The sequence below is a fragment of the Eulemur rufifrons genome, chromosome 17 (assembly GCF_041146395.1).
Source record: "Eulemur rufifrons isolate Redbay chromosome 17, OSU_ERuf_1, whole genome shotgun sequence".
NCBI lineage: Eukaryota > Metazoa > Chordata > Mammalia > Primates > Lemuridae > Eulemur > Eulemur rufifrons.
Window position 1 is genome coordinate 41,752,548 of NC_090999.1, and position 19,551 is coordinate 41,772,098.

General features: G+C 36.6%; 1 protein-coding gene across 1 annotated transcript in view; it reads left to right on the forward strand.

The window, feature by feature from the left end:
- Window positions 1–19,551, forward strand: part of RNF180 (ring finger protein 180) — a 156,167-nt gene that overhangs the window by 96,813 nt on the left and 39,803 nt on the right. The window contains exon 5 of the mRNA XM_069492619.1: window positions 14,361–14,586. Coding sequence (XP_069348720.1) covers window positions 14,361–14,586 — 226 coding nt within the window. The remainder of the gene's footprint in view (window positions 1–14,360; window positions 14,587–19,551) is intronic.

The following is a 19,551-nucleotide window of genomic DNA, read 5'->3' on the forward strand; positions in this document are numbered from 1 at the left end:
GTACCTTCCCAGAGATCCACCAGCATGTTGCCCTAGCCCAACAGAATCTTCATCTACTATGTGTTGAGCATGAGGGGATGGGGAAAGGAGAAGCAGGCAAAAGATCTTCCAAGTTGATCAGTTGTGCTCAGAATCCTTGCGTCTTGAAAATCAAATACAAAAAAATTTAATTTCTTTGTTATTTACATCCTGCAGTGTCATCCATTTCTTGAGTCAGTAAAACATTATCTGCTCTGCCTGAATGAAGGAGGGTCATGGATAACCAGAACTAGGAACAAAAAACCACATTGCCTAATATATAAATGGTTTTTGGTTTTTTTTTTTTTTATTTGTTTTGTTTTTTGCTACAAAGAAACAAAATAAAGTAGAAAGGAATAAGATAGGAAAAGAGGCCCAAGAGTTATAGTAAAGAAGAGAGAAGACTAAAAGACCTCTTTACTCTGTAAACATGTGGCATACCTGAGCAACATAGCTAGACCCCATATTTACAAATAAATGAAGGAAGGAAAGAAAAAATGAATAAATGAAAAAGGTGTGAATGCTGTGATTTAGGACAAGCTGGATTTAGTGGGTTTGGAAAATTTTTTTTTTTCAGCATATTATGGGGGTACAAATGTTTAGGTTACATATATTGTCCTTGCCCCACCCGACTCAGAGCTTCAAGCGTGTCCATCCCCCTGATGGTGCACACCACACCCATTAGGTGTATATATCCCATCCCTTCCTCCCCCCTCTCATCTACTTGACACCCGATGAATGTTATTACTATATGCGTACTTAAGTGTTGATCAGTTAAAACCAATTTGATGATGAGTACATGTGGTGCTTGTTTTTCCATTTTGGGGATACTTCACTTAGTAGAATGGGTTCCAGCTCTATCCAGGATAATACAAGAGGTGCTAGATCACCATTCACCATTGTTTTTTGTGGCTGAATAGAACTCCATGGTATACATATACCACACTTTATTAATCCACTCATGTATTGATGGGCACTTGGGTTGTTTCCACATCTTTGCAATTGTGAATTGTGCTGCTATAAACATTCTAGTGCAGATGTTTTTTTATAGAATTTCTTTTATTCCTTTAGGTAGATGCCCGGTAATGGGATTGCTGGATCAAATGGTAGTTCCACTTGTAGCTCTTTGAGGTATCTTTATATTACTTTCCACAGAGGTTGTACTAGTTTGCAGTCCCACCAGCAGTGTAGGAGTGTTCCTGTCTCTCCGCATTCATGCCAACATTTATTGTTTTGGGACTTTTTGATAAAGGTCATTCTCACTGGAGATAAGTGATATCTCATTGTGGTTTTAATTTGCATTTTCCTGATGATTAGAGATGTTGAGCATATTTTCATATGTTTGTTAGCCATTAGTCTGTCTTCTTTTGAAAAGTTTCTGTTCATGTCCTTTGCCCACTTTTTGATAGGGTTGTTTGATTTTTTTCTTGCTGATTTTCCTGAGTTCTATATAGCTTCTAGTTATCAGCCCTTTATCGGATGTGTAACATGTGAATATTTTCTCCCATTCTGTAGGTTGTCTGTTTGCTCTCGTGACAGTTTATTTGGCTGTGCAGAAGCTTTTTAATTTGATCAGGTCCCATTTATTTATTTTTGTTGTTGCTGTGATTGCCTTTGGGGTCTTCTTCATAAATTCTTTGCCTAGGCCAATGTCTATAAAAGTTTTTCCAACATTTTCTTCTAGAATTCTTATAACTTCATGCCTTAGGTTTAAGTATGTTATCCACTGTGAGTTGATTTTTGTGAGAGGTGAAAGGTGCGGATCCTGTTTCAGTCTTCAACATGTGCCTATCCAATTTTCCCAGCACCATTTATTGAATAAGGATTCTTTTCCCAGTGTATGTTTTTGTCATCTTTGTCAAAGATTAGATGGCTATATGAGGATGATTTTATATATGGGTTCTCAGTTCTCTTAGATAAAACAGACTTTAAATCAACAGAAAAAAAGAAAAAAGAAAAGAAAAGAAAATCCAAAGGTATCAATTCAACAAGAAGATACAACAGTCTTAAATATATATGCAGCCAACACCCAAACACCCTGATTCATAAAACAAATAACACTGGACCTAAGAAAACAGATAGATAGCAGTGCAATAATAGTGGGGGACTTCAAAACACCACTGACAACAGAAGACAGAAAAGGGAGAAAATCAACAAAGAAACAATAAACTTAAATTAGAGCAGAGACCAAATGGACCTAACAGGTATTTTCAGAATATTCTACCCAAAAACTTCAGAATACGCATTTCTCATCAGTGCAGGGAATGTTTTCCAAGATAGACCATATGTTAGGCCACACAACAACTCTGCAATTCCCTTTATCCATTACATCATGTCTACCTTTCAACAAAAAATTATAAGGCATAATAAACGATAAAAAATACATTTTGAAGAGACTGAACAAACATCAGAACCAGAGTTAGATATTCCAGAAATTTTGGAATTAATCAGACTAAGAATTTTTTAAAGCTGTGATAAATACAGCAAGGGCTTTAATGGAAAAAGTAGACAACAAGCCAGAACAGATGAAAAATTCTAAGAAAGTCAAAAAGTAATACTAGAGATGAAAAACATTAGCAGAAATGATGAACACCTTTGATAATCATCTTAAAAGACTGGACAGTGCTGAGGAAAGAATCTCTGAGTTTGAGGATATGACAATAGAAACCTCTAAAAATGAAAAGCAAAGAGAAGAAACTGAAAAGAAAAAAAGAAACCAGAAATGTGGGACAACAAAAGGCATAATATACATGGAATGGGAATAACCAAAGAATAAGATAAAAAGAAATGAGCAGAAGCATTATTTGAAGCAATAATGACTGAGAGTTTCCCCCAAATTAATGTCAGACATCAAACCACAGACACAGGAAGTTCATAAGACACGAAGCAGGATAAATGCAAATAACAAACAAAAAAAACCTAAGGCATAGCATATTCAAACTTTAGAAAATCAAAAATTTTTCCAAAATAATAAAACTTAAAAGAGGCCAGAGGGAAAAAACTACTTTACCTACAAAGGAGCAAGGATAAGCAGATAAGAAGAGGATGGAATAAAATATTTAAAGAGTTAAGATTAAAATTATCAATCTAGAATTCTGTACCCTGCAAAATTATCCTTCAAAAGTGAAGGACAAATAAAGACTTCCTTAGACAAAAAAGAAAAATTTGGGGAATTTGTTGCAAGTAGATTTGCCTTGCAAGAAATGTTAAAAGAAATTTTTCAAAGAGAAAGAGTGATATCGGTAAGAAACTTGGATGTACATAAGAAGGGAAGAGCATCAGAGTAGGAATAAGTGAAGGTGAAATGATAACTTATTTTTTTAATTCTTAATTTCACTAATAGATAATAGTTTATTTAAAATAATAGCTAGTATAAGGTACATGTACCACCCATAAGTGGTATAGTTTTATTTGAAAGTAGACTTGGATTAGTTGTAAACGTATAATGCAACCTCTAGGGCAGCCACTAAAAAAAATTTTTAGAGAAGTATAATTAATATGCTAAGAAAGGACATAAAATGAAATCATGTAAATTGCTCAATTAAAACAATGGCCAGCCTAGAATTTTGTATTCTGCAAAACTAAGTTTCTTATATGAGGGGCAAATAAAGACATTTTCAGAGAAGTAAACACTGAGGGAATTTGTCAAGACTGGACTGGCCCTGCAGGAAGTACTCAGATCTGCATTATACATCAGTCAGCACACTAGACACCCACCAGTGTAAAATAACTGAAAAGCTAAAGCTCAGAGCCCATATAAAATAATGGCTCAACAGGAAAAAAAAAAAAAAAAAAAAAAAGCAATAAGGTTCTACGCAACAGGATGAACACAAATGCTCTTACTATCAATTCTTTCAGTAAACATGAACAGCTAGAATTTCCCACTCAAGAGACACAGGCTGGCTGAATGGATAAAAGAAAATACAAGCCAAGTATCTGCTGTCTCCAGGAAACACATCTAACCCACAAAGACTTATTTGCACTTAAAGTGAAGGGATGGAAAAAAAACATTCCATGCAAATGGAAATCAAAAGAAAGCAGGTATGCCATTTTCATGTCAGTTAACAGACTTCAAATCAACATTAGTGAAGAAAGACACAGATGTTCATTATATACTGGTAAAGGGAGGAATTCAACAAGAAGCCATAACAATCCTAAATATTTATGCACTTAATACAAGTGTGCTCAAATTTGTAAAGCAAACCCTACTAGATCTAACTAAAGAAAGTGATAAACAACAGCATCGTAGTAGCTGGGGACTTCAACACACCACTTCCAGAACTGGACAGACCCACCACGCAGAAAATAAACAAACACTAGACTTAAATGAGACTCTAGAGCAAATGGCTTAACAGACATTTACAGAACATTGTACCCCAAAACTACTGAATACACATTCTTTTCATCAGCACATGGAACATTTTGTAAGATTGATTACATCTTAGGCCATAAAATAGGTCTCAACAAATTCACAGCAATAGAAATTATACCACATATCTTCTCAGACCACAGTGGAATAAAATTAGAAATCAACTCCAACAGAAATTCTCAATTCTACACAAAATCATGGAAATTAAACAACCTACTGCTGAAAAATTATTGGGTCATATTTCATTATGCAGTATCAAAAATATTTGTTAATATCACTACCAATCTTTTCAGAAAAGTCTATAAGTATTGGGAAGCTATAGACAAATATTACAAAATTCTGACTTTTACTTGAAAGCTCAAATTTTATCATTTTGATTGGCAACAAATACTGTTAGTTGTTTTCCTTGAAGTAACACTGACAGTTTCTTTTTTGTGAAAATTTCTGACAAATAACCAAATCAGAGTCATCAGTTTGTCTGACAGTTTTTCTTTTAAGTAAAAATGGTGTTCCATGAAAAAAGCAAATAGTTCAGCTCACAACTCAAATAATAACAAAGGTGCTTTTTGCTCAAAATATCTATTAATGCTTTGGTATATAGCTCAAATGCATTATGTATACTTCCCACTTCTGTCACATGAAGTACTAAAAGATACATATTCAAGAGTGAAGATGTAATAAAAATTAATACTTTTCCACATTCATCAAGGATACTTTTAATGGAAATGGGCTTTTTTTTTTCCTGCAAGTGAGTGGTGGTGGAGAATACAATGACTGTATTGTATATTGGCCCACTGCCTTTATTCATGATAAGGCGCTAGCAGTTTAACACACTATCACTTTTGTACCATCAGTACAATTATCAACACAGTGAAAAGGGCAAGCAACAGCTTATTAAAATACTTTTGCCCTTCTTGATGCCCTGAAAGGGTCTTGTTCTCCCAGGGATCTATGGATGATACTTTGAGAATCACTGTCTTAAACTAAAGGACCCTTTTCACCCATTAAATATTTCTCTTCCTCAAATATCCTATTACTTTGTTTTTTTCCCAGAGGAATGTGATTTAATAACTCACACAAAGATACTGCAGAAATTGAGGTAGCCCTTTCTGGAAATGTTTGTATTGTAAAAGAAGCCTAATTAGAAAAGACTGTTTATGGTCTGAGACAGAGAAAATCAGGCCAAACTCATCCTTTTATCTGGAAACCACTACTGCAATAATTTAATTAATCCATTCATGAGGTCAGGGCCCTCATGACCAAACCACCTCTTAAAAGTCCCACCTCTTAATATCATTGCACAGGGGATTAAGTTTCCACTACATGAACTTTTGGGGTCGTATTCAGATTATAGCAAGGAAGAAGGTCAAACCTAACAGTAATCACAATAATTGTAAATGAGTTAAATACCACTGCTGCTTTGTTTTTAATGTTAATAGTCTTTAATTGTATATTAATTTTTACTGATTTTTTAAAGCTTATTTGCTTTATAATATTTATAACTTTATTATTTCTTAAGAAAGGAGCCCTCAGAGATTGTGTTTGGTTGAACTCCTAGGATAATTTCCATGGGTTTTAAAAACAGGCAACTAGGCACCTATTCATTTGCTGATTATGATAAAGATGACTTGCTATTTCTAACTTCCCTGTAAGTCCTGTATAAATCTGCCTCTCTCTTTTAACCTACATCAATATCATCTTCAGTTATTATTTATTGAACATATAGTATTTCTCAGGACTATTTGAAGTACCTTAATTTACTTAAGAATGTGACAGTAAAGAGTGTTATTCTAGATCCAGGCTGGCTATGTTGAAATCCCAGCTTCACCACTAGTAGTTTGAGCAAGTGAGATTTCTATCTATTAGTTCCCTTTGATCTGAAAACTGATAATAATAGTACCTATTTTATAGAGGTTTTATGTTGAGGAAATGAGTTAGTATTTACAGCTTTCATCAGCTTATTTCTAAGTTCCAAAGTATTTGGTAGGGAACACAGAATAAATGTTTAGCTCCCTGGTGAATATACTGTTGTAAGAATGAGCATGTTGTGTTCATGCTTTTGGTTTATGACTAGATATTTGTATTGTAAGCTATTTTAGTCATGGACTGTTTTCTCAAAATATCCATTAATTTTTAAATCTAATCATGAGAACTACATGGTAAAAATTTATGCTTTCTCTCACATAAATGCTTGAACATACTTATCTTGTCTCTTCTTAATGTTTTTCTGAATGCATATCCTCAGTCTTTTAACCATACTGCACGAGATAGTTTCGAGACTTGTGTTGCCCCAGCATTCAGCATGTTTCCATGGATAACTCTGGTTTGTCTGTGTCTCTTAAGGTAGCTATGAAGTCTGTATCATTCAAAGTAGTACACATTGTATGATGTGATTATCATACAATGGTAGGCATATAAACCCCCACTATACTGCAGTTCAAGTTTCTTTTGTTTTTTAAGCATACATATCGAGCTCCTTGTCAGTTAAAATCCTAGGTCATCTTTACATGAATTGTTTTCAGCTAAGGTTCCTTCTATGTATGCAGTCTATTTGGGACATATAAGGATCTAGTTTCATTTTTCTGCATGTGGATATCTAGTTTTCCCATCATCATTTATTGAAGAGACTATCCTTTCCCCACCGTATGTTCTTGGTACCTTTGTCAAAGATGCGTGGATTTATTTCCGGATTCTCTATTCTGTTCCATTGGTCTATGTGTCTGTTTTGATGCCAATACCATGTTGTTTTGGTTACCACAGCTCTGTGGTGTAATTTGAAGTCAGGTAATGTGATTCCTCCAGTTTTGTTCTTTTTATGCAGAATGGCTTTGGCTATTCTAGATCTTTGTGATTCCATATAAATTTTAGGATTATTTATTCTATTTCTGTGAAGAATGTCATTGGTATTTTGATGGGGATTGCGTTAAATCTGTAGAGTGCTTTGGGCAGTAGGACATTGTAACAATATCAATTCTTCCAATCCATGAGCATGGAATATCTTTTCTTTTTTTGTGTGTGTCCTCTTCAGCTTCTTTCATCAGTGTTTTATAGTTTTCAGTATAGAGATCTTTCACTTGTTTGGTTAAGTTTATTCCCAGGTATTTTATTTGTAGCTTTTTTTTTTTTTTTTTTTTTTTTTTGTTGAGACAGAGTCTCACTTTGTTGCCCAGGCTAGAGTGAGTGCCGTGGCGTCAGCTTAGCTCACAGCAACCTCAGACTCCTCGGCTTAAGCGATCCTACTGCCTCAGCCTCCCAAGTAGCTGGGACTACAGGCATGCGCCACTATGCCCGGCTAATTTTTTTTTTATATAGATTTTTAGTTGTCCATATAATGTCTTTCTATTTTTAGTAGAGACGGGGTCTCGCTCAGGCTGGTCTCGAACTCCTGACCTTGAGCGATCCACCCGCCTCGGCCTCCCAGAGTGCTAGGATTACAGGCGTGAGCCACCGCGCCCGGCCTGTAGCTTTTATAAATGGGATTACTTTCTTGTTTTTTTTTTCCAGATTGTTTACTATTGGCATATAGAAATGTGATTGATTTTTATATGTTGATTTTATATCCTGCAATGTTACTGAATTTATTTATCAGTTCTAATAGATTTTGGGTGGGGTCTTTAGGTTTCTCTAGATATAAGATTATATCATCTGCAAAAAACGATACTTTGAAACTTCTTCCTTTCCAATTTGAATGCGCTTGTTTTTTCTCTTGTCTGATTGTTCAAGCTAGAACTTCCAGTACTATGGAAGAAAATATTTGCAAACTACCTATCTTACAATGGATTCATAATTAGAATATATAAGTAGCTCCAACTACTCAATAGGAAAAAATAAAATAATCTGATTAAAAATGGGCAAAGGATCTGAATAGACATATCTCAAAAGACATACAGATGGCCAACAGGTATATGAAAAAATGATCAGTGTTATTTGTCATCAGAGAAATTCAAACAAAAACTACAGTATGATATCATATCACCCCAGTTATTAATAAAATGGCTTTTATCAAAAAGACGGGCAATAACAAATGCTGGCAAGGATGTGGAGAAAGGCAAACTCTCCTCCACTGTTGATGGGAATGTAAATTAGTGCAACCACTATGCAGAACAGTATGGAGGTTCCTCAAAAAACTAAAAATAGAACTACCATATGACCTACAAATCCCACTGCTGGGCATATATTCCAAAAGATGGGAATTCAGTATATCGAAAAGATATCTGTACTCCCATGTTTATTGTAGTGCTATTCACAATAGGCAACATTTGGAATCATGTCCATAAACAGATGAATGAATAAAGAAATTGTAGTACATATACGCAGTGAAATATTACAGAGTCACAAACAAGAATGAAATCCTGCCATTTGTGACAAGGATGGAATTGAAAAACAATATGTTAAGCAAAATAAGCCAAGCACAGAAAGACCAATCTTGTATGTTCCACTCATATGTGGGAGCTAAGTATTAAAAACAACTGATCTCATGGAGACACAGAGTATAATGATGGTTACCAGAAGGTGGGAAGGGTAGCAGGGAGGGGGGCATAAAGTGGGGATGGTTAATTGGTGCAAACATAAATAGAATAAACAATATTTGATAGCACAACAATGTGACTATAATCAACAATAAGTTAGGGTATTCAGAATAACTAAAAGAGTAGAATTAAAATGTTCCTAACACATAGAAATGATAAATGCCTAAGATGATAGTTATCCCAATTACCCTTATTTGATTAATTCACATTGTATACCTGTATCAAATTTTTGACAAACAAAAATAAGACAGTGATCATAGAGGTTTGTGTTATTTCTGTTTTTTGGATTTATTCATTTAGCTTAAATAATAGATGAACAATTCCAGCCTGACTTTCTATTTTCAAACTTCCACCATTAAGTTTGTTTTCAAAATACTGTGTTATGAAATAACAAATATTTAATTTTTTTAGTGTAGTCATTTTTATTGTATATGGAAGTATAAAATACCTCATAGAAATAAAATTCTGCACAAATATTTGGGCCACAATTTGGTAATATTATAAGAAGTTCCTCAAATTAGGCTTTTTTATGGCATGGGTTTCTTAGAGGTTAATTAGTTAAAATCTCAAGGCACAATCCTGAGAGTCTAATAGAAACAGAATAAGCTCACACTCTGAAGTAAAATTTAGGTAAGTAAGCATGTAGGTTCAAAGATGTTTTTATCTGGGGCACCCAATTTAGTACTAATTATCCCCACTTTTAGCTATAATTTTTCAAATATCCTTTAAGTTCAGAAGAGAACAGACATATGTCAATAATGAGTAAAAATCACTGATCCTGTTTCCTTTTCAGCTTTTTCTTCTTCATTGTTAAACTCATAGCTACAAGCTTTCTGTTCTTGAGGGACATTTATTTCTTATCCTGTGTTAAACTTTGCATATGTTATATGAGATTTCAAGAATGCTTATTATCTAGCTTGAAATATCCAAAAGTTCAAGAATACTTAACATTTAACAGAGTACTCATAAGAGTATGCAAATCAATACAATATTGTGTAAGCTGAACCTACAATCATTTTAAGGATGAGAGCACCCATAATCAGGATCCACTGAGTGGTAACATCAACTTTAGAACCTATGTACTAATTCATTCATTCATTCAGCAAAGATACATACACACACGAGTATATATGAGACTTATGTATCTCACACAGAGTATATATGCATCTTAACGTTCTATTGAGGGAGAAAGAAAAATAGGCAAATAAAAATAATTATAAGACCTATAAAGGAAATAAACAAATAGTGACAGAATAACATGGGAAATGGCCAGTGAAATTCTCTTTGGGTAGTTGATAGTTAAGCTAAGATTTTAAGGATGAATTGCAAAGCTAGTCACGTGTAGGAAAGGATGTGTCAGTGAAGTTTTATTATGTAATAAATCACTCTAAAATTTAGTTGTTATTTAAAAAAATACCTTTATTCACTTACACTTTTCTGGGTTGGCAGTTTGGGCTGGGTTCAGTGATAACATGTCTCTGTTCCACGTGGTGTCATCTGGGCTCACTTGTACATTTGTGGTCAGCTAACAATTATTGGCTCACACATGTACATGGTGATTGGTTTGTTGTCAGCAGTCACAATGGAGGTAATTGGAGCATGTGTCACTTATCATCCAGCAGGCCTGCCTACCTTATTTACATGGTAATGGACTCAGGGTTACCAAGAACAGCAAGGGAGGGCCATTCCCAATGCATAAGCGTTTTTTAAACCTCTGATTGTATCATGTTTGTTACTGACCAATTGGCCAAAGCAAGTCACATGGCAGAGCCCAAATTCAGGGGATGAAAAAATAATCTCTCCATCTTGATGAAATGAATAGGGAGATGTACGTACAAAGATAGGAAGAATTTTGTCTATTAATATTTTGTAATCCACTACATGGAGTAAGAGCTTTTTAGGAAGACAAAAGCATCATGTCTCAAGAACCTAAGGCAAGAAAGTATTTGGTGTATTTGTTGAGCTGGAAGATGACCAGTAAATGGAGAGTAGCTCAATATGGGGGATAACAAGGTAGGCTGGATCTTGCAGAGTCCTATAGATCATTGTACGGAGTCTGATCTTTTCAAGTGTAAAAAGAAACCATTAAGCAGGTGGGAAAAAGAAGAGATCCTGGTCTACCTAGGAAATGCTGCTGAGAGATTGAGGAAGATAGATCAGGAAAGTATCCTGGATTTGGCTATAGCCGCAGTTGTTAGTGACTCGTATAAGAGCAGTTTCAGCAGAGTATGAACAACAGAAGCCATGTTAAAGTGAGTTGAAGAGTGGATAGGAGGTAAGAAAGCAGAAATTGTTTGTAATATGGTCAAGTCTCTTGTGAAGTTTTGCTGTGAAAGGGAATAGAAGAATGTAACATGAGCTGGTGAGGTTATTTTTGCATGCTTATTAATTTGTTTTGGCATAAGAGCTTGCATGTCATATATACTAATAGGAATGCGCTAGCTGAGGAAAGAAGTAGTAACAGCCGAGAGAAAATATTGACTCAAATATAAGTAGACTTCTACCAAGAAATTTAAAAAAAATTAATAAATGAGGAAATAAACCAGGCTTATGTATTTAAAAACTCTATATTGTAAAGGATACCTAATTCTTCCTAAATTTATCTGTGGGTTCAATGCAGTTCCAATAAAAATTCCAACTTTTTGAAAAAGAACAAAGTAATTCTAAATTTTAAATAGTCACAGAAAAGCCAAGAATAGCCAAGACACTATTGAAGAACAACAGTAAAATGAAGGTACTTCCTGATATTGATGCTTATTGTAAAGCTGCTAGAGATTGTGATTATGACATAGGAATAGATAGTAAACTAATGGAACAATAAAAATCCCGGATGCAGACCCATGCATGTATGGCCTCTTAATGACAAAAGTGGCACTTCGAAGTTGTGCAGGAAAGTCTTTGCAATAAATAACTGAGCCAATTAATAACTATAAAAAATAAAAACTAAATTTACCCATAAGGTACACCATACATGAAAGTCAGTTTCAAGGGTATTATAGGATTATGAAATATTATGAAACACAAAATAATGCTATCTTAATGACCTTCAGAAAGGGTAATAGTTTTTAAATGAAACACAAAAAGTAGTAACCATGAAGAAAAAAATGTGAATATATAAAATGCTTTAAAATTAAGAAGTTCATTTTATCAAAGCACATCATGAAAAAAGTGAAAAAGCAAACAAGAGAAAAGGAAAAAAATACAACACATCTGACCAATAACAACAAATAACTATATTAAGTAAAAATGCCTACATGTCTATAAGAAAAATCAGACAACCCAATTAAAAATAAGAAGGCTAAAGACTCAGATATACTCCCCACAAGACAGAAATTCCCAAGAGGTAGCAGAAAGAAGAAAGCAGAGAGGAAGCAAAGCCATCTGGAAAAATCAAATGATAGTTTATTCAGTAGTAGAAAGTTGTCCTAGTTTATTGGTGCTGCTGTAACAAAAGTACCACAGTCTGGGTAATTTATAGGAACAGAAATTCATTTCTTATAGTGCTGGAGACTGGGAAGTCCAAGTCAGGGCCCCAGGAGGTTTGGGGTATGGTAAGGACCCAGTCTCTGCTTCCAAGATGGCACCTTGAACACTGCTTCCTTTGAGGGGATAAATGCTGTGTCCTTACATGGTGGAAGAGCAAAACAGATGAAGGCTGTTACTTCCAGCCCTTGCATAAGGTTGCTTATATAACACTGTGCCTTCATGATTTAATCACCTCCTAAATGTCTCACCTTTTAATACTGTTTGGTTGGGGTTTAAATGGTAACATGAATTATGGAGGAGACACAAACATTCAAGCCATAGCAGAAGGTTTTTCTGTGTTCTCAAAGTTCTGTGGCCCCATTTACATAACTTTTACATTTCATGTAACTTACAAATATTTATTAAAACCAAGGCTCCTTCAAATATTAATCACTGATTCATATTAATCACTGATCTCCATTTTTATAAACATCAAAGAGAAGAGAAAAGAAATACACCCTGTAGACTCCCATTATGCCTCACTAGACTGAGTCCAGGCCTGGTTTGAAGAAAACATTCAAGGCTTTAACATAACTACAGAGCCTGTGGGGAAGGAGGAGAAGGAATGGAGAAGGGAGGAGGAGTATCGCCATGGCTAACATGTGTTGAATATTTACTACATACCAGGTACTGTACTAAACACTTTAAGTGGATTACCTCATTCCATCCTTGTATCTACTGCACAGATGAGGAAATTGTGATGTTGAGTAACAGGAATTCTGCTAACAGACTTTTTGCTATTAACCTCTGAGCTGCCTAGTTCCTAACTACAGTAAGTCCTCAAAGTTCTCACCAATAGTTTCATGGAAACTATGACTTTAAGCAAAATGACATATAATGAAACCTAATTAACAGGCTAATTAACAAGAGTTAAGTTCCCATGGCCTATTTCTAGTCACAAAAACATCACCAAACTTCTAAATAACACTTCTGATATTAAACATTAAAATAAATGTGAGCTATATATATATACTCTAAAAAGATTAATAAAAACAAGATAATTATTCACCCATTTATTCCAGGTAAGGATGGGGAATGGCTGGAGCCTCTCCCTGCACCTCTGGACAGGACACCATCCCATCACAGGGCACACTCCTGCCCACTCAGACTGGGATCATGTAGACACACCAGTTTATCTAACAGGCATATCTTTGGGATGTAGGGGGAAACAGGAGTACCCAGAAAAAGCCCATGTACACATAGACATGGGAAGAACATGCAAACTCCACACAGACAGTGGCCCCAGCTAGGAGATGATTTTTTTTTCTCATCAACATTGTAACTAAATGACATTGAGCAAAATGATGTTATTCAAGGACCTGCTGTACCTTTTTCCTAACTCTTCCATTTGAAGAGTGAAGAGGCTCATCATGCTTCCCAGCTGCATGGCTAATCGCTTAGTTATCCCAGGTTTCTTTGCTTTGGATCTTTCTTGGCTTTGAGGTCCTGGAAGCTGCAAAGTATAGAATAGAGAATGCTTCGTGCACAGTATGAGGATGAGGTATGACAGCCTCCTGCTTTTACTTCTCATCATGTGTGGATGCCAATATTAAGGCTCTATAATTTTGTGACCGTCAGCTTATTTGCTGTGATAGAAGTGAGACAGAAGAAGAACCTATATTCCTGGGACTGGTACACCTAACACTTAAATAGGGCTAAATGGAGACACAGGTGTACTTAATATGCTCTGGTATATTTTAGCATTTAGCAATTTATAAAAATACTAAGAAGAATAATTAGACTTCTGGGTTTTTCCTGTATGTATTTTCAATGTCTTCTCACTTCTGTCACTGACTATGTCACAGAAAAAGATATGTGGTTCTCATAAATATTTTCATTCATTTTAACAGAATATAAAGTCAATCTCAAGGAAACCAATCTCATACTGAACTAAGAAAAATTGTTTTTATGTTTTTCAGACTTTGAATAATGAGATGAGTACAGATGATGACAATGAATATGCAGAAGAAAAGGATAGCTACATCTGTGCAGTGTGTTTGGATGTTTATTTCAACCCTTACATGTGTTACCCTTGCCACCACATCTTCTGTGAGCCCTGCTTACGAACTCTGGCCAAAGACAATCCTGCAAGCACTCCTTGCCCATTATGTCGGACAATTATTTCTAGAGTCTTTTTCCAGACAGGTAACTGTTCTCGTTCACTAACATGATTGTCTGATTATTCTGACTGCCTCTTTGTTCTAGTTCTAAGGTACTTTATAAATTATAAAAAAAGTTCCTGAAAATCATGTACAGCTAACTTTGTTAGATTCCACTTTATCAAACAGTGCTTAGATGCCTGAAAACTATGTTAAAATCATAGAATTCTAGATGAGAATAAATCCTCATCTCTAATCCCCTGCTCTACACTCAGATCCTGTCTAAAACATCATAACTAGTTCAGTCTTTACTTGAACATCTCCATTGTCAGGAAATTCCTGTTGAGGTGTTATTTATTCCTCATGTCTGTCTTCCACTACTACTCATTTTTCGGTCCTTGTTATTTCCTCTGTAAATATCTGGGGACAATTATTACATCTTACCCCCAAACTCCAAATCTGAATCTTCTTAATGTTCTTGAGGTCTTTCTTCTTAAACATAAAAAAATAAAATTGAGCAAGCTTTTGTTGGCCTAATTGTCATATAAAGATGGCATATAACACAGTATTTAAAACATTAATGTAGAGATTAAAAACTAATGAATGTGGAACATAGAGAACTAAGGATAAAGGTAGAATGATGGAATGCACTACTGTATACTAAATGTTAGGGGGAAATGTTCTATCTTCACATTCTCATCTCAGCCATAGAGGAGCCAAATGAGGATCAAAGTGTGAACCTCATTAGTAGTAAAACTGTATAGGCTACACATTGCATTTTACTTCTCTGAAAGAAATCCAAGGACCCACCTGCATGGAAAAATTAGATTATTAAAGTAAGCTTTGAGTGTTCTAACCTAACCAGCTGCATGAAGACTTGCAAACTGCTTTACCGGCTCAGTAATCGGATGATGAAGAGAATGTGAAGATATGCCTCTCTGATCTGCCTAGCACAGGTAGACTGCCACACAAAATCACTGCAGGGAGCTTAGGCAGATTGAGACACAAAAGGACCTGCCAAACACAGTTGTAATTCTACCCAGTAGAGAAATGTGGTCAGGACACCAGGCTGTCAGCAGTCTCACCAGGCACTTCAGTTACTACTCCTTTCCTGAGCAAGTAAAAGGTGGAGAATGGAAAGGAAGCACTTCTGTGAAAAGGCAGAAGCTCACTGGCCACTCTTCTGTTCTGGCCTATGGCTGGAACATTGAGGTGGGAGACAAAGATTCTTTTCTAATATCAGATCCCTTGTTGAGGGTACCAAAAAGAGGAGCACCAATGACACTTCTTTCTCTGGCCAGCTATGCAAGCAAACATTTACTAAAAGCTTATTTTGATAGGAAGCATCTAGGTGGTGGACATGTTACTTAAAGAGATGCTGTCCCTGCCTTCCATGATCTTGTTTAACACTGATCAGGATTATAAAATTTATTTCCATCACATCTTAATGACTCAAGTCTCTCTTGGTTCATTTAACAATTTCATATTTTCCTTTGTTTTAAAAATGAATGATTCTAAAATCAGACTGGGAATACTTACAGTCTTTCTAATATAGACTGTATTTGGTTGTGTACAGTCAGTTAGAGACTGATAATAAAAATAGGAATATCCTACTTAATTATTTATACCCTTGGCTGGGCACAGTGGCTCACACCTATAATTCCAGCACTTTGGGAGGCCAAAGCAGGAAGATTGCTTGCCACGAGTTTGAGACCAGCCTGGACAACCATCTCTACAAAAAATAAAAGAATTAGCTAGGCATGGTGGAGTACACCTGTAATCCTAGCTACTTGGGAGGCTGAGGCAGGAGGATGGCTAATGCCCAGAAGTTTAAGACTACAGTGAATTGTGATGTGCCACTGCACCTCCAGCCTGGGTGACAGAGTGAGACCCTGTCTATAAATTAATTAAAATTTATACCCTCAAAAAGATTTGAGATAACTTATAAAATACATATAATGAAATAGCAGGGCAAGGGAATTATAAATTCAAATGGAATATAAAGACCAGGTGAGGGTAGATGGACAGAGATATAAGCCATGTGGCCCTACATAGTAACTAAATCAAATGAAGTATTCAGTTTCAAGTGTTCTAGCTGCCTACAGAAAAGTTTCTGAGGAGCTGGCGAGGGTTCCACAGGGATATTAAGCCAGGACACTTGGAAGCAGCTGCCTCCTTCTGACAGAGCACCTGTCACATCCAGGCTCTCAGGGAGTGTGGGGCGCACTCCTTTCCCTTTAGAAAGCTACAACAAGAGCTCCACTGAGGAAAGGCAGGGGTAGCAGTTTTTCCCTGAGCTAACTCTTCTGGGAGGAACCTACCCTTCCTGGAGGCGAGTCCCTGGCAAAACTACACTTCCTCTGCCAGGGCATTTCAGCAACCCCCAGCCATTCTGGGAGCCTACATACAGGTTCAAGCTTCCTCTGCCACCTTTGCCACAGCCAGGCCGAACACGGGGCTGGGAACCCAGGTGCTTTTGTATGCCAAGAACAATAACTACCACCTCTGCTGAGGGAGGGCACAGTGAGCCATCCTCTCCCCTTCCGGGGCTGTCTCTTCTGGGAAGAGCCTACCCTCTCTGGAGGCAGTTCCCTAGCACAACTGCCCCGCCCCTGCGGGAGCACTTCAGCGATAGCCCCCAGCCATTCTGGGAGCCCAGCACACAGAGGTTTGAGCTTTCTCCGCCACCTCTCCTACAGCCAGGCCAGGAAGGGAGCTGGAAATCCAGGTACTTTGGTGTACCCCAAGAACAAAAACTACCACCTCTGCTGAGCTAGAAAGGTATGAGTGGTTTGTGTATCCCACAGTTGTCTGCTTCTGCTAATCTCATCAAGAGGGACTCGCCTGTCCTATGACAGGCTCACAGTGGATCCCACCCTTCTCCTGCCTGAGCATTCTTCCAGACCAGGAGATCACCCTACCCCTCCCTATCACAACCAGCACCTGAACTCAGGGAGGTTTGAGGTTTGAGCCCAGTCTCAGTCTGGTCCCTCAGGACTCAAGCACACCATCCAGAGGCCTGGGGACCAGGGATTAGCTAACCTAGTCCACCACCAGTGGCACCTGAACACTCTCCCAGGGGTCTGAGGTCCAACCCACCCAAATTTCCAGCAACACTACAGTGGGTTCTTCAGGCGCAAGCCAAAGGCAGTGTACCTCTGCCTCTCTACACTGTGCAGCAAGAGTTCCTGGAAGAGGAGAACAAACTGCAAAGCTGTCTGTTTTGAGCTAAGGGAAGTAGTTTCAGATGAGAAGGACCCTGCATGGGAACTCCGGCAACATGAAAAAAACAGGCTATTTCAACACCCTGCAAATGATCACGCTAGCTGGCTCTCCAGCAGTGGGCTCCAACCAAAAGGAAATTTTTGAAATGTCAGATATAGAATTCAAAATATGGATCACAAGCAAGCTTAATGGGATCAATGAGAAAGTTGAAAACCAACACAAAGTAACCAAAAAATAATAATAATTCAGAACTGGAATGAAAAAATTCACTAAAGGGATAGATTAAAAAAAAAAAAAAAACTGCTTAAAATGAAAGTCATTTAGGGAATGGGGTAGGGAACCTGTGGCCTGAAGTCCAGATGTAGCCCTCCAGATCCCCAAGTGCAGCCCCTCGATAAAATCCAAATTTCACAGAACAAATCTCTTTATTAAAAGCATTTGTTCTATAAAATTTGGATTCAGTCAAAAGGCCACACTCAAGGATCCAGAAGGCCACATGTGGCCCCGAGGCCACAGGTTCCACCCCTGCAGGACTTTTGAATGAACCCAGACAGTCAAAACTAAAGAGAAAAGAATCAAAAGCAATGAACAAAATCTTAGAGAAATATGAGAATATGTAAAACATCCAAATATAAGAATCATAGGTATCCCTGATGGAGAAGAAGAAAAAGCAAAAAACATGATAACTGTATTTGAGGTAATAATGGAGGAGAATTTCCCTGACCTTGCTAGATATTTAGACATCTAGGTATAAGAAGCTCAGTGAACTCCTGGAAGGTTCATTGCAAAAAGACATCACCAAGGCACATGGTCATCAGAGTAGACAAAGTGAATGTGAAAGTGAAAAGCCTACAAGCTATGATGAAAACATCAAGTAACTTACGAAGGAAAACCCATCAGACTCTTGGCAGATTTCTAACCAGAAACCTTACAAGCCAGAAGGAATTGGGTCCAATTTTTAGTATTCTTAAAAAGAATAACAGCCAGCCAAGAATTTTGTATCCTATAAAACTAAGTTTCATGAATGAAGGAGAAATAAAGTCTTTCCCGGACAAGCAAATGCTAAGGGAATTTGTGACTGCCACACCAGTCCTTCAAGAAATACTCAAAGAGTTAAGCATCGAAATGAAAGGTCAGTACTCACCAATGTAAAAACACCCCAAAGTTTAAAAAAGAAAAAAACTCACAGCTTTTATCAAACAGTAGCAGAAGGGAGAATACAAATTAACCAAATAACAATCAACACAGTGTCTGGACAGTATCTCACATACCAATTTTAACATTATACATAAATGGTCTAATTGTCCCACTTAAAAGATATAAATTGGTGGAATGAATGAAAAAACACAGCCAAAATATCTAGTGTTTCCAAGAGACCCACATAACCACAAAGATTCTCATAGACTCAAGCTAAAGGGGTAGAAGAACATATTCAAAGCAAATGCATACCAAAAACAAGGAAGAATGGTTATGTTTATATCAGAAAAAAACAAACCTCTATGGAAAGTAGTATGGAGATACCTCAAAGGACTAAATGTAGACCTACCATTTGATCCAGCAATCCTATTATTGGGTATTTACCCAAAAGGGAAAAAAGTCATTTTATCAAAAAGACACTTGCACTAGAATGTTTATTGCAGCACAATTCATAATCGCAAAGATATGGAATCAAACCAAGTGCCCATCATTACATAAGTGGATTAATAAAATGTGGTATATGTATACCATGAAGTACTACTCAGCCATTAAAAAAAAAAAAATGGTGAACTCATACCTTTAGTAACTA